Consider the following 16,168-nt stretch of genomic DNA (forward strand, 5'->3'; position numbering starts at 1 on the left):
ATCATACAATGTGATTTCCTGAATTTTTTTTTTAATTCTGTCTTTCAGAGTGGGAATGCACCTACAATGTGAATTTCAGACCCTCCATGATTTCTAAGTGGGAGAACTTGCAAAATCGCAGGGTGTTCAAATAATTCTGTTCCTCACTGTATATGGGTTATGAAGCAATCCGTTACAGAGGGTTAATTCGGCATCAGGTGTGGAGGAAATAAGCAGTTGCCACATGTAACCAAAGGACTGCTGTAAAGTGAATAACAGCTTGCCGTGAAGCATGATACCTGGGTCAGCCTAGGTATCCTCCAGTGGTGAGGAAGTCAGTATCCTGCCTCTCACCCCAGTGATCAGTTTCCCATAGCAATCGGAGCCAAATCCATGTTACAGAGACACAAGCCTCACCACCTGGTAAGGGAGAATAAGAAGGTTATTATGCGTTCACTCGTGAGGCTTGTGTCTCTGTAGTGTGGATTTGGTTCTGGATTAGAAGCCCTCGCAGGAGCACAATGGTGCCCCATTTTTTCACAGGGAATGAGTTGACAGAGGCACACTTGAGGGGTGGATTGAGCATAGGCTCAGCAGTTTTCCTCCTAAATGCAACAGTTAACTTTCAAGGTGTGCAGTGACACAGGACAATATGTTTACTGGGACTCAGTACATACAATCATTGCACACAGTGCACAGCTCACCTCTAAATTGAGGGGCCTGTCTTAAGGTTGACTTCACCTGACCACTGCCCCTGCCTTGTCCTGGGGCATTGATGAGCCTGGGCACAGGAAATGTACCCCATGTGCAGACTGAGTGACCCTCCCACACTGCCTGGTGTACCCAAAGAACCTCGTGGGCTTACAGTAATGCACTCAGGGCAAGTAAGGACCACCTGCAGCCCACCCTTTCAACTATCTGGCACAGTCTCGAGCATGGATGGATCAGTTGAGGTGGCATGTGAAAGACTCATTTGAAGGGAAGAGCCCCTGGAGCCACCAGAGAACTGGATGCTGCTGGGACTTGAGCTTCTGAAGCCACTGAAGCATCTGTGATCCGCCAACAGAGAGAGACAAAGAGATCCCCGCACAGCGACACCACTGTGAGCTGTAATCTGGATGTATTCACAAGGAATTCTGGGAACACTTGGGGACAGCATGAATCCTACCATCATTAAAATAAAATTACATTTAACATTTTTTTTTAATTCCACTAAAATATGTATATAGAGAAAATTTATTAAATTAGAGGAGGTAAAATTGTGAATTTATGATGCATCATAAAAAAGCAATATACTAAATACTAGCATTATTCATTATGGAGCAACCAACCCAATGCAAATGTGCTCCATAGAATTTATGAATGAGACTGAAACATCCAGTTAAGTTTAAATGCAAATGACATCTGCGAAATGAACTATGAAGTTACAGGTAAGAAAGAAAATTATGGAATGAAAAAGGGCAAAAAGGACATAACATGATGTACGCATGTGTATGTGCACACACACACACACTGTATATACACACACAGTATATATCTCCATACGTATATGCACTGATACATACAATGCATGTGTAGAAAACATACATACTCCTAAGGTAACACGGGAAAAAGATGTAAAGATACACCAGCTGAAAGGGAAGAGGAATGAGACAGCAGCTGAATAGACAAAAACATCAGCGTGAAATGATTTATGCGTTAAATGACCTTGTGAATGATTGTATACAAGTATATACTTGTATACACGGGAGACCTGGAAAGGTAGATCTCTACATCACATATCTTCTTGTTCCTCTGGCCCCAGATAGGACCAAAATTAGAAGGCTAAGGTATCTGAGAATTGTGCAGCCTAAACCCGTTGAAAGTGCCTAAGTAGAGGGGCTAACGGGATGGGAATAAAAAAAATGAGCCCATGAGGGGCACCGAGAGGAAGGCGGGCGACAGCCCTAGGAGGACTTAAAGTACAGCTAAAGGCAAAACTTTTTTTTTCTCATTTCAGATAGAGTAAGGGAGGGTTATAACCCGTTGGTTTCTTTTTTGCCATCTGTGTCCCATTGGGGATATTTACCTTCACTTCCTGTTCCATAGTCAAAAAAGACGTGAGAGGAAGCCCTGCAAATTAAGGGAATTCCTGGAGGACCTTGAGGCCACCAGAAAAAGTGTCCACTCTATTATTTTTCTGGGAACCACCCAAAATTTCTTTTACTTTTACTTTCAATGGCAATGGTAAACAGGACAAATAGAGAGGATGAATCTCCCTAATAGAGGCACAGACAGTGTTGTAAGGCAACATTGTTCTTCAGACATTATTGGATTTTTACTGTCTGGTTATCAAAGGGCCATCTGGCCTGCATCTTGCAACACCAAGCAAATTGGTTGACACAGCAGGGTGTTTGTAACAAGGGGTCGCAAAGGAAAATTCATCTCTCGAAGAATGTTCCCGTATAGGCCTCCCGATGTGATGTGTGGGGGTAGAGGAGCATCAGCTCAGACCTCAGCCCAGACCTCCTGGTGATGTGAAGAATCAAAATGACTGATTTCCTGACTTGTAACATCATCAAAGAAGGCCAGATGTGGGCTGTGATGCTGACCTGAGTCTAGAAGCTTCATGGCAATATAGCAGTGTTCTCTAGTGGAGACAACAACATTCTTCCTTGAGGATTCAGGGTAACACATTACTTCCCGGTGATTAGAAATGACAGCCCCTTATAATTTATGGATGGTAGCTCATTGGACACAGGACTATATAGGCCGGGCAGAGGGCATTGAATGGTTGTTGTTTGTGAATGGTATAAAAAGCAAGGATCAGCCATCGTCCTCTTCTCTTTCTATCCAGAGCCCAGCCAAGATACTTAACTTTGAGGATGACCTTACGTAACATAATATCTCTGCTCTTTTGTTTCGATATATAGTCTGTAATATTCCATTAGATTTCTGTTAAGATTTATTTTTTTTTGTAAATAAATAAGACCTTGCTTCTTTGAGCATTGTGTTAATTATTATAGCTAATATTGTTAGTATATTATTACCATCAGTATTTTTAGAGCTTAGATATACTAGTTTATTATAGGAACTAACAAGATAATACATATATGTAATTTAAGTAGGGGGGAATCCAAAAGAACCACCCCCTATTTATTTCAGAAAGCAATAAAAACTGGCAGGTGTTCAAATCCCTCTCCACTCTGTTGAAAACTAAAGAAAAGGTTTTGCCTTTAATTATACTTTAAAGTATAGCGTGAACCTCAAGTTCATCATTGATGCTCCCTGGCTTTAGGCTGCCCAGCTTGAAGATACAATAATTCTTTTGATCATACAATTTCTTGAAACTTTTGTTTCTTGCAATCTCAATTATATTAACTGAATGGCTTTAACCTTAAGTAAAGAGGTTTCGCCACCATGACACAGGGCAAAGTGTTTTGAGATGATACATTTTGGATGTCATTTCTGTGCTCTCCAAACCTGGTACAAAGAGGGCCTAATAGTGTGCCTACGTAACGTAGATTACATGGACAGGTGATCAAGTAAATATTGTAATTAAATGAGCATGTCAGAAATTCTTCTATGGCATATATCCAACCACTGTTGTCTGTGAAATAATTTTGTCCATGTTGGACGTGAGTGCACTTCAAACATTTCTTGAACATTCTTTTAATACTTCAAGTCTTCATGAAGATTAGTTTGGTAGCTTCTGAGTGTGATCCTCAATTTAGGATCATTGCGGAAGATTCTTCAAATCAACCAATGTTTATCACTGTATTGTGTAATGAAAAAAGGCCCCTTCCTGGGTGGTGAGTTTTTTGGTTGGATAGGGTCATATTTCAAATATTGAGACCTTCTCGAGGAATTTCATTTTGAGCATCTCACTGTGGACCAAGTAGTCCTCTAGGGTGCTACAGTTCCATTTAAGATGACAGAATTGGATGTAGGGCACATTTGAAATCCACCTTGGATGATGGCAACTGTCCCGATGGAGGTAGGAATTCACAGCAGTCAGCTTGAAATAAGTGCGGGATTTAATTCTGGACTGTTATAATGATACAATTCAAGATCCAGAAAGATAAGCGGGGTTAGATCAGTGACAATCATGAAACTGATTCCAAATGGATTTTTGCTGCAATGTGGAAAGAACTCCATGATGGTATTAGAATCGTCCGGCCAAATGATCATTATGTCGTCTATATAACAACCGTAGAAAACCAGATGATGAGGGAACGGGTTGTGGGCCCAGATGTAAAGATCTTCCCAATGAGCCATTAAAAGCTTGGTGCAGCTAGGTGCAAAGTTAGCGGCCATTGCTAATCATCAGATCCAAAGGTAAAAATATTTACCAAACTGAAAGTAATTATGAAGAAGTACAGTTGTGACCAAAATTATTCAACCCCCACTGAAATTGAGTGTTTTGGCCAGTTTGACATTGCTTTTGATCATTCAGTCATCTTGCTTACATTTACATTAAAGAGGCACTTGTAGGTCAGACAAATATAACATAACAGTTATAATGAAATAACCACAAATGTCTTTTCTGTGCTCACAGCATTATCAGTTTTATTCAACCCCCAAGTGACATTCAATCTTAGTACTTAGTACAGCATCCTTTTACAGTTATAACAGCTTTTAAACGTGAAGCATAGCTTGACACAAGTGTCTTGCAGCGATCTACGGGTATCTTCGCCCATTCTTCATGGGCAAAGGCCTCCAGTTCAGTCACATTCTTAGGCTTGCGCACTGCAACTGCTTTCTTTAAGTCCCACCAGAGGTTCTCAATCGGATTTAAGTCTGGTGACTGCGATGGCCACTCCAAAATGTTCCAGCCTTTCCTCTGCAACCATGCTCTAGTGGACTTGGAGGTATGCTTGGGATCATTGTCCTGTTGAAAGGTCCAACGTCTCCCAAGCCTCAGGTGTGTGACGGACTGCATCACGTTTCCATCCAATATCTCCTGGTACTGAAGAGAATTCATGGTACCTTGCACACGCTGAAGCTTCCCTGTACCTGCAGAAGCAAAACAGCCCCAAAGCATGATTGACCCTCCACCATGCTTCACAGTAGGCAAGGTGTTCTTTTCATCATAGGCCTTGTTCTTCCTCCTCCAAACATAGCGTTGATCCATGGGCCCAAACAGTTCTAATTTTGTTTCATCAGTCCACAGAACACTATCCCACAACTTTTGTGGTTTGTCCACATGGCTTTTGGCATACTGCAGTCGACTCTTCTTATTCTTTGGAGACAGCAAGGGGGTACGCCTGGGAGTTCTGGCACGGAGGCCTTCATTACGCAGTGTGCGTCTTATTGTCTGGGCTGAAACTTCTGTACCCACATCTGACAAATCTTTTCTCAGTTCCTCAGCAGTCACACGGGGACTTCTCTCCACTCTACGCTTCAGGTAGCGCACAGCAGTCGAAGTCAGCATCTTCTTTCTGCCACGACCAGGTAGCGTTTCAACAGTGCCCTTTGCCTTGAATTTGCGAATGATGCTTCCTAAGGTGTCTCTTGGTATGTTTAACATCTTTGCAATCTTCTTATAGCCATTGCCCTTCCTGTGAAGAGAAATCACCTCTTCTCTTGTCTTCCTGGACCATTCTCTTGCCTTCACCATGTTTGTAACCACACCAGTAAATGTCTAGAAGGAGCTGAGTATCACAGTCATTTTAAAGCTGCCTAATTGGTGCTTATTATGCTTGATTGCTGCTCGGTGACATCCACAGGTGTTTTCAATACCTGATGGAAAGCACCTGTATGAACCTCTGTTCTTCAGAGTGGTAGTCTTTAAGGGGTTGAATAATTGTGGCAATGAAGAAACCACATAAGAACCATTTACTACTGTATTACATAAACAATTGATGTCATTTTAGTTGCATTTGGGTAGTTACAACGTCCTTGTAGGATTTGATTCTGAATACAATTCCAAATGTACACTATAGTCCCTAAACCCCTTTACAGCATTGGGGGTTGAATAATTTTGGTCACAACTGTATATAATTGGTTGTTTTCACTATGAAATCCGCTTGAATGGAGTTAAAATGGCCTTGCTTTGCAAAGAAGTATTGAACTGATGATAGACCCTTTTCATGAGGGATGCACATGCAAAGGGAGGCCATGTCCAAGGAAATCCAATGGTAACCTGCCACCCAACTGTAATGTTCAAGGGTTTCAAGAAAGTGGCCTGAGTCTTGGATGTTGGCAGGGAGCCTATGAATGATAGGTTGAAGAAAACTGTTAACATAATCAGCTAGATGACTGGTGAGACCCTGCATGGAAACAAAGATCAGTCTGCCTGGTGGATTCTGAAGGTCCTTATTGACCTTAGGCATGTGATAAAAGTATGGGGTAGAGGAGAGATAGTTTTCATTTTGATCCAATATGTTCTTTTGTGTGGCTTCTTAAACCAGTTCTTTTAAGTTCTGTGTTAAAGATGGACAATGGGTTCCTTTTGAGTAGAAGGTAAGTAGTGCTGTAAGTAAGCGATTTGCCTTCTTCATATAGTCATCCTTCTCTTGGAATACTAAACTGCCCCCCTTATTAGCCAGGCTAATAATTATACTGGAATCCATTTGGAGGTCCTGTAGGGCGCTAAGCTCATGTGGTGGTAAATTGCTTTGTGTATTTGTCTGTCTGCAGAAGGCATTTAGGTAATTGTAGACTAAGGAGTAAAAGGTATCTTCACAGCCAGGCGGACTGACCATTCGGGCATTGCCCGAGGGCCCGGGGTCAGTAGGGAGCCTGTGAGAGGATCACTGTCCAGTGACAGTGTAGGGAGCGGAGGAGGAGGCAGTCTCAGATCCCGACCCAGAAATAGCTCACCTGTCACTTAGCGTGCAGGCAGAGTGAGTCGGGTGATGGGTCCGGACACTGTGCTGGTGATAGAGCCGGTGGGCAGTGGGAAGGTGAAAGGCATGGGTGTGGGGTGTTCACCACACAACACACCCACCCACCCCACCCCCATGGATGATCTGTATCAGGAACAAAGTCGGAGGTGATCGGTGCAGGGGAGGGACAGTGACAGCACTGATCTCCCTGCATGGATTTCAAGGAAGCAGCTGAAAGCCATGGGACTGAAAGGCTTCGAGCTGCCTTATTGAAATCCATGCAGGGAGATTGGTGCTGTCACTGTCCCTCCCGTGCACCGATCATTCGCTCCTGGCCCTCCCCTCTGTGCTCCTCAGACCCCCCTCGCAGGTCTCTGATGCCTCATCTTCTCTGACAATGTCCAGCCCCTCCCCCATCCTCCACGGCAGAGCAGAGGAGAGAGGATCTGCTCTGCCTCCTCCTGTCCAGATCAGCCGGCAGCTCTGTGATGCTTCTGAATGCACCAGGCCCGTCCCCCTCCCTCTCTCTCTCTCTCTCTCTCTCCCCTCCCTCTACATCCCTCTCTCCCCCTTCTCCCCTCCTCTCTCTCTCTCTCCCCCCTCTCCCTCTCCTCTCTCCCTCCCCCGTCCTCCCCCCTCCCCTCCCTCCCTCTCCCCCCTTCTCTCCCCTCTCTCCTCCCTCTCCTCTCTCTCTCCCCTCCCTCTCTCTCCCTCTCTCCCTCCATCTCTCTCTCCCTCTCCCCTCCCTCTCTATCTCTCTCTCCCTCTCCCCTCCCTCCCTCTCACCCCCTCTCTCTCCCTCCTCTGTCTCTCTACTCTCCCTCTCTCCTTCCTCCATCCATTTCCTTCCTTCCTCCATTCATTCCCTCCATTTCCTTCCTTCCTCCATCCATTCCCTCCCTCCCTTTTCTTCCTTTCTCCATACCCTCCCTTCATTCTTTCCTTCCTTCCCTCCCTCCCTTCCTTCCCTCCCTCTCTCCCTTCCTTTCACTCTCCTTCCCTCCCCTTCTCTCCTTCCTTCCCCTTCCTTCCTTCCTTCCTTCATCTCCTCCCTCCTTTTTCTTCCTTCCTTCTTCCCTCCCCTCCTTCCTTCCCTCCCGTTCCTTCCTTCCTTCCTCCATTCCCTCCCTCCCTCCCTTTTCTTCCTTACCTTCATTCCTTCCTCCATCCCATCCCTTAATTATTTCATTCCCTCCCTCCTTCAATCATTCCTTCCTTCCTTCCTTCCCCCCTCCCTCCCCTTCCTTTAATCCTTCCTTCCTTTCTCCCTTCCTCCCTCCCTTAATTCATTCCTTCCTTCCTCCATCCCCTCTCTTCATTCTTTCCTCCCTTCCCTCCTTTCATTTCCTTCCTTCCTCCCCTCCCTTCATTTCCTTCCTCCCTCCCCTTCTTCCTTCCCTCCCTTTCCTTCATTCCTTCCTCCATCCATTCCCTCCCTCCCTTTTCTTCCTTCCTCCATCCCCTCCCGTTATCCTTCCTTCCTTCCCTTTCCTTCTCTCTCCATTCCCTTTTCCTCCTTCCTTCCTTCCCTCCCCTTCCTTCATTCCTTCCTCCATTTCCTCCCTCTCTTTTCTTCCTTCTGCCATCCCCTCCCTTCATCCTTTCCTCCCTCCCCTCCTTTCATTTCGTTCCTTCCTTCTTTCCCTCCCTATTTTCCTCTCTCTTTCCTTCACCTTCCTTCCCCTCTCCCTCTCTACCATTCCTTCTTTCCTTCCTCCCTCCTTCTATTCCCTCCATTTTCTTCCTTCCCCCATCCCCTCCCTTCATTCATTCTTTCCTCCCACCCCTTCTTCCTTCCCTTCCTCCCTTCCTTCCTTCCTCTATTCCCTCCCTTTTCTTCCGTCCTTTCTCCCCTCCCCTTCCTTTCTTCCTCCCCTTCCCTCCTTTCTTCCTCTCCTTCCTTCCTTCCCTCCCCTTTCTTCCTCCATCCATTTCCTCCCTTCCTAACTTCCCTCCTTTTCCTTCATTCCTTCCTCAGTCCATTTTATTTCTTTCCTTCCTTCCTCCATCCATTCCCTCCCTCCCTCCCCTTCTTTCCCTTCCTTCCTCTATCCCCTCCCTTCATTCTTTCCTCCCACCAATCTTTCCTTTCCTCCTCTTTCTTCATCCATTCCCTCTCTCTCTTTTTATTCCTTCTTTCCTCCCTTCCTCCCTTTTCTTTCATTCCTTCCTCCATTTCCTTTCTTTCCTTCATTCCTTCCTTACTCCATCCATTCCCTCCCTCTTATTCCGTACCTTCCTTCCTCCATCCCCTACATTCATTCTTTCCTCTCACCCCTCTTTCCTTCTCTCCCCTTCCTTCCTCCATCCATTCCCTCCCTCCCTTTTCTTTTTTCCTGCCTTCCTTCCCTCCAACCATTCCCTTCCTTCTGATATAAGGGGGTACAGGTTCTGTTTATTCATCCTAATCTAATGACAGCCCAACATATACTAGTGCTCCCTGTTCACTCCGTACTGACACTGTCCACTGCCCCCACAAAATCATTGTGAAAAGAATAATACATAAATTGTAAAAAAATAATTTAGAAATTAGATAATAAAAATTAACAAATTCTGACACCCTCAACTGACACCATCCACTGGCCACCCAAAAGCATTTTGAAAAAAAAAAATGAGTGTAGGTGGAGGCACAGGGGGTCCCATTATCTCTTACTGATAATGAGTTGTCAGTCTGCCCCTGTTCACAGCATGATCCTCAAAGGGCAAAGTGCTAAAGTCCATTGTACTCCCAGGTTCGCATTCATTCCACAGTTTAGTATTTCCAAACCAATTTGGTTTGTATGGTCCCAAGAAATCTCCAGGGAAGCATTCTTCTTAGATGGACTGAAACTCGGCTTAACAGAAGTGTTTTTTTCAGTATTATTGTACTATCTAATGATAGATATGGATCTTACAAACCTGTTAGGATGACATTAATCAGATCAGGCATGGCCTGAGGGGCAAAACTGAGTCTTTTTTGCAATAGGGAGGTTTCAGGAGTTTTGAGAGGGTGACAGGAAATATTGTTAATCTTTATAGTGGTTAGGGTGATGTTTAACTTCAGCATCTGTTTTTTTTTTTAATACCTCTTCAGCAACCTCTTATGGTCTTTCCAACCATTGTTTTATGGCCATGTGGAGAGGGGTCCCTAAAAAATGCTTCCTGGATATAACTTCTTTTAGGCGGGCCCCTTCCAGGATAAAACATATACTGTCCCCTATTTGCATAGTGGCACCATTTTTGGCCTCTGAGTTCTCAACTATCTTAGTCAGAGATGACCTGGGTGAACTCTGCCTATGATAGTAGGGTGTCTTAGTCTGTGAATGGATAGGTTGGAATCCTGGTGGCTTTTGGGAGCTTGTCTTGTATAATAGTGTCATAGCATCCAAGCTGATTGGGTCCATTCATTGTTCTGGGAGCTTGAAAACTCCTGAGAAGTTCAGTTGGGTCTGGCATGAAGTCCCTGTGTTCTCCTTTTGTTGTGTGCCCAGGGGAGGGGGATGCATACTGGCAGGGGTAGATGCCTCAGTTTCTATCTGGTGACTTCATAGTTTATTTCTCAGGTGCCATTTGCATTTAACTTTAACATGACTCTTCAGTCTCATTCATAAATTCACATTTTTACAGAGCATTGCATTGGGCTGGCTGCCCCATAAGAAATAGTGCTAGCATATAATATATTGTTTTTTATGACTCATCATAAATTTATAATATTTTACCTCCTCTAATTTAATTATTTTCACTCTATATACAGTATATATTTCAGTGGATTTTTTTTCTAAACAAATTATCAATTTTATTTTAATTATAAGAATTTATTATTCATAATTACTTCAGTAATTTCCTTCATTAACTTTTTCCAGGGATTTGATATTAGGATTGATTGGTAAACCAATGGTCACAGTATTGTTTTTTAGCATAATAATTATTTTTCTGGAATTACAGAGTGATCACCAATCAGTAATTTGCAATAATAATCTGTATTGAATTTAAATAGGTAACATTTGTATTCGTTTTTATTTTGTCCAGTGTCCTCTAAGTACATTGTATAAATCTTTGGCATTCCTACCTGCCCACCAAGTCATCTAAGGGTTCATTTCAAGTAGCGGTGGCAGTCACTTATTCCCCAGAGGTTATCTGTCAGTTCAGGTTGAAGACGGGAATGTACTGTCTCCTGAAATGTGTTCCCAGAATTCCTTGTGATTACATCTAGCTTACAGTTCACAGTGGTGTCATGGTGCAGGGATTTCCCTCTGCCAGCTGATCAGAGATGCTTTAGTGGCTTCAGCAGTTCAAGTCCCAGCAGCATTTTGTTCTCTTCCCTTCAGATGAGCTTTTCACATTCCACATTAGCCAATCCATCCATTCATGCTCAGGTCTGTGCCAGATAGTGATATGTCCTGACTACTGTACACATGTGAGTGTTTATTTACATATTGAATAAATCAAATTACTACACTACAGTATATGGTTGCTTGACACCATTCTTTGTTTACCATTATGTGATTGGACAATGTGGAGAGCTAGGCCAGTGACATCTTAAAGCGGAGTTCCACCTGAGAAAAAAATAAAAGTCAGCAGCTACAAAAACTGTAGATGCTAACTTTTAAAATACAGCCACTTACCTGTGAAGCTTGCGGCTTCACAGCCGGGTGCCCACTGCGCATGCGCAAGAAGCGCTGCGCTTAGTGAATGGTCCCATAGTCTTCTGGGACTTTTCACGTGTCCCACAAGACTGCGCGGAGAGAGGGGGGGACAACTTCCGCTTCCGATCGCCTTAGGCGATCGCAGCAGAAGTGTTAACGGGTACCTGTCAAATTCGGGTACCTGCTCCCCAAAGGTGCCAATCCTTAATGGGGAGCGAGGGACAGAGACTTAAAGCGGAACTTTCCCTTTTGGGTGGAGGTCCGCTTTAATCTCCAACTTAAAGTGGTTGTAAACCCTCACATATAACTGACTGGCCTTAAGTGATACACAGAGATGAAACAAAGCCTCCCACATATGTTCTACCTGTTTATCTGTAGTTTTCTCTCCTTTACATTCCTTGAAAGTGCTGAATTTATAAAGCTTGTTTAAGATTTCAGAAAAAAGGGGGCAAAGAGCTGAAAGTTACACTCTGCAGAGCTCAGTAAGGAGAGCTCTGAAAGTTGATTGAAGGGAAGAGACACACCAACCCTTCATTCAACTCCCATAAATAGAGCTTAGGCTGTCAATCTGCTAGAGGTCCCTCCCCTGTCACCATTTTTTTCTTGGTGTCCAGAAAACTTTTCAGAAGTGACTCATGCTGATGGCAGAAAAACGAGACAGGAATGACACCTAATTGAGACACACTTTAGAGCAGGGGTAGGCAACCTCAAAGAGGTGGAGATCTACCTGAACATGGGAGAATTCAAAGATCACCAGGCACAGTGTTGCCTCCTCACACCTGATATAAACCTTTGATTATTAATAGCATGCAATCATGGGTTTACAACATATCGCCCCCTCACCACCTGTTAAACACACTCCAATCACTTTTCAGAGGAGATGCAGTGCCTGCTGCACTTGTGAATGGACCCTTAGTTGCATTAAGCAGCGTCACCTTTAGGGCATGTTCACAGGTAAAGTTGGGGAGTGGAAAACCCTGCTATCAGGGTTTTACCACCCCCAATCCCTACCCCCAAAACCCAAAGTGCACCAAACCCACAGGATATATTAGAAGTCTATAACTACGCACAGATAAACCCGCAGGAAAGCTGCAGGTACACTGCACTGCACCCACAGTGTTGGTAAACTGCAGTGCATTGGTGTGAAAGCAGCCCTATATTATTATGCCCAGCGTATTGCTTCACACTGACCTGAAGATCTTTTCTTTCCTGCTGCTGGTACCACTCTGGAGACCACTAGCCGGGATAAGAGGTGGCATGTAGTTGGCATCACTTTGCATGGGACAGGAGCCGGCACTACAGAGGAGGCATCAGCTTACGCAGCTCTTGTTCCCTACTACAGCTCACACTTTACAAGTAGTCCCTCTGTACTGCACTCTGTTAGATGTTCTGGGGTGGTGGGTCAGCAAGCCCAGACCGTGATCTACTGGTTGCTGACCCCCGCTTTAGAGGGATATGCTTTGTTCAAATTTCAGGTCTGAGGTTTACAAACACTTTAAGTAATCATAGAATACCTTGTAGTTATTACAAAAAAAAGAAAGAATACGAGGATTTCTGTGAATGGTGATGGAGGAGAACATGGTAATGGTTACTATGTAGAAGGGCAGCTTGTATGGAATCTGTACAATGATAGCTAAAATGTGGAGGTGCTGAGAACGCACTCTCTTTAAAGACTTACCCCACCATTGGATCTAAATTTATGTTTGGCCCAACTGCAGTTATTGAGCTTGTGTACAGTAAATAGGGGACATCTGAGGCCAGACAAGCTTTTATAACATTCTCTGTCCCTGCAAAAAAAAGTAACTAAATTAAATTACTGTAAATGCTGACGCTCTGTTTTCTAGGTAATCACTGTAGCCACCCTCAATGTCTCTTAGGCCAAACCACTGTCATGTTTTTATTACCATCTGTGTCCCCATTGGGATGATTCACCTTCTCTATATGTGCAGGTGACCATTGTCACTATGACTGAAAGGGAGGACATTTCCCCCACTCTGGGGGGATTTCTTCTCACTCCCTTTGTCTCTACAGGACAAGAAGTCCCCAATGAGATAGAGATTTAAAAATAATAATAATAATAATAATAATAATAATAATATCTCAAAGGAGTTCTTCTATTTTGTCTAAAATAACAAAAACAGTTTTGGCTTTAGATAAATCTCCCCCTAGATATGAGACAGACTTCCCCAACCACTTTTAGTGCACAGATGTAGTAACTGCTTTCAGATCTATTATTCTCCTTTAAGATATACAGTAATGTCAATGTCAGCCCATACTGCTCTGCTCTCTAGCCAATTCAATCCTCCCATCCGGAACAATGATGTCTCATGCACATAGGCGGTAAGAGGCTGAAAATATGCCATGTGTAAAACTGAGCATTTTCCCACACCCAGGAGCATTGTTATTTCAAGATTACAGTGAGATACAGGCATTCACTTGTATGGCAGGCTTTCTGTGGCACCTGCAGATCCACAGGTATGGAACATTTGTGTAAAATTTGCATATTTTCCGCCTCTTAGGCCCCATGTACACGGAACACTTCTGAACGATGGAAACTGACTGCTGGAAACGTAGGGTAAAAAACATCAGTTTAACCGAGTTTGCATAACGCGTTTATGTGCATTTGCGTTTAGAAGCATTTTTTTTAAAGATAAGCACAGGAGAACCTCCCAAATGCCTAGAATGCACTGAAAAGTGGTAAATTATTAACTATTTCAGACTGTTTCAGAGAAATACAGAGAGTAGAAGCAGAGACAGCAGAATGTGTTGAGATAATTAGGTGTTTAGTTGCTCATTAACATTTCTTTGTTTCCAAGGGTGGGACAGATGTCTGGTAAAGTGAGCCATTAAGGCCACTTGGCAGGAGGTCTTCATGAGGAATTTGAGGTGTGACTGGTCATTAACATATCTTTTGTTTTCACTGGTGGCAGAGGACTGAGGTGTGAATTGGTCATTACAATGTGTGACAAGCTTGGTAGGAACATCCTGTGTTCACTGTTTTGTCCATCTGAGTACCTTGAAAACACTTTGTATGCATTTTTCATGATGAAAAAAGGCTCTGGATAGCATTGGGAACTGGAAGAGTAAAAAAAAAAATTGAAACGCAAACGTTTATAAACGCGATTTGCCGCATTTAGCATTCTGTGTTTGAACCGCTGATAAAATCGACTGCTGAACACAAGTTTTCTGCATTCAAAAAAACGACTGTAAACTCAAATGCCTGTAAACGACTGTAAATGAAGATGTGTACATGGACACATAGGAAAACATTAGGGTGCGTTCAGGGGCTCCTGAAAAAAACGCTGAACAGCTCCTAAACGTGAGTTTATCAGCTGCAGTGTACATGAGCCCTAAGTCTGTGTGCATGAGGTCTAGATATGAAAACTCAGCTCAGCCTTCATGTTTATGTGAATTTGTGACACTGAGATGCCGCAGCCTGAGGCCCCCCCGCCACTTTCTGGAGCCTTCTTGGGCTCTCCCGTACCACCTGGGAGCCTGAGACTGAAGTTGGCGGTTCCAACAGCTTACCATAGAGCTGCACAAGGACCGGATCTTCCCAGATCATATCTATGGTATAAGAAACCGGTAGCGATGAGTATTTTGTCACTTTATCTTTCTTCAGAATGTAAACAAGCCATTTTCGGCTTGGGAAAGCATTTGTTCAAACTGATCTTAGTTTGATCATATGCTTTTAAGGGCAGAGGAGAGATCTGGGGTCTATTAGACTCAAGATGTCTCAGTATAGAGGACCTGTCATGCTTATGGCCATCACAAGGATGCTGTTCAGCAATAGCAATAAAAGTTATAAAAAATAAGAAAATAAAAAGGGACACTGTAAAAAAAAAAAAATTGTAATAAAATAAATAATATTAAAAAAAAAAAAAAAAAATTAAAGGTCCTTAAAGTCCCCCCCATGCTCACACAAAAACAAGCTCATACGTAGGTCGTGCAAGTGTTCACACCACATATGTAAGGCATCACTACAAAATACTGTGTGACATAAAAAATTGCAATACCCACCATTTTATTCTTTAGGGCCTCTCTTTAAAAAATATATAATCTTTGGGGGTTCTAAATAATTTTCTAGCAAAAAAATACTGACTTTAATGTAAGAGAGAGGTGTCAGAATAGGCTTGGTCTTAAAGTGGTTAAACTCACCCCCAACATTTATAGCTTCAAGTTCCTTAAAGGGACGTTCATCCAAATAATCCACAAGAGCAGCTGTATGAATGACAACATGGACACTTTTGGTAGCTTCCAGAACTTGGTTATAGTCAGTAAGGTCTCCTTTAATGAAGGTAATGGTGGCAGGACCTGTAGTGCAATAGACAATATATTAATCTTCAAACATGTATTTTTCTTTTAATATATTTATGCGTATAAAGTGTTGAAAGTGGAAGTGATCTAACTTTTTTTTTTGCTTCCACTGTGTGGTGGGACACCTAGCTAACAGGTGGGAAGCCTCACTTTCGTCATACTCTGCATGCATTGCTAGTAATGCAGAGTCATGTCAGAGGTTACTGAGCTTCTAAGTGGGCAAATCGTTGGTGCCGCTTAATCCCATGACGACTGAGATTGAGCTCTGCAGTCACTTTTGCAACAGTTGTTTTCTTATCCGGTCACAATCCTGCGCAACGTCCTTTTGTGTCTTTCAGTCAGTTGACTATGTCAACCGCACTTATGTTTATCAATGTTTTCCCGGAAACTGTATATGCTGTCATACTGTACCTCGTGACACGGAAAATAAATTGGCAA

The 16,168-nt window shown here is 43.3% G+C and overlaps 1 protein-coding gene across 1 annotated transcript in view; it reads right to left on the reverse strand.

Moving 5' to 3' along the window:
* LOC149457392 (3 beta-hydroxysteroid dehydrogenase type 7-like) overlaps nucleotides 1-16,168 on the reverse strand; it is an 87,349-nt gene that overhangs the window by 62,995 nt on the left and 8,186 nt on the right. The window contains exons 3-4 of the mRNA XM_089683731.1: nucleotides 15,572-15,727; nucleotides 13,092-13,200 (exon numbers count right to left, since the gene is read on the reverse strand). Of these exons, the coding sequence (XP_089539857.1) occupies nucleotides 13,092-13,200; nucleotides 15,572-15,727 (265 nt within the window). The remainder of the gene's footprint in view (nucleotides 1-13,091; nucleotides 13,201-15,571; nucleotides 15,728-16,168) is intronic.

Source organism: Staurois parvus, unplaced genomic scaffold (assembly GCF_062004578.1).
Source record: "Staurois parvus isolate SC_StPar_1 unplaced genomic scaffold, SC_StPar_1.0 ptg000321l, whole genome shotgun sequence".
Taxonomy (NCBI): Eukaryota; Metazoa; Chordata; class Amphibia; order Anura; family Ranidae; genus Staurois; species Staurois parvus.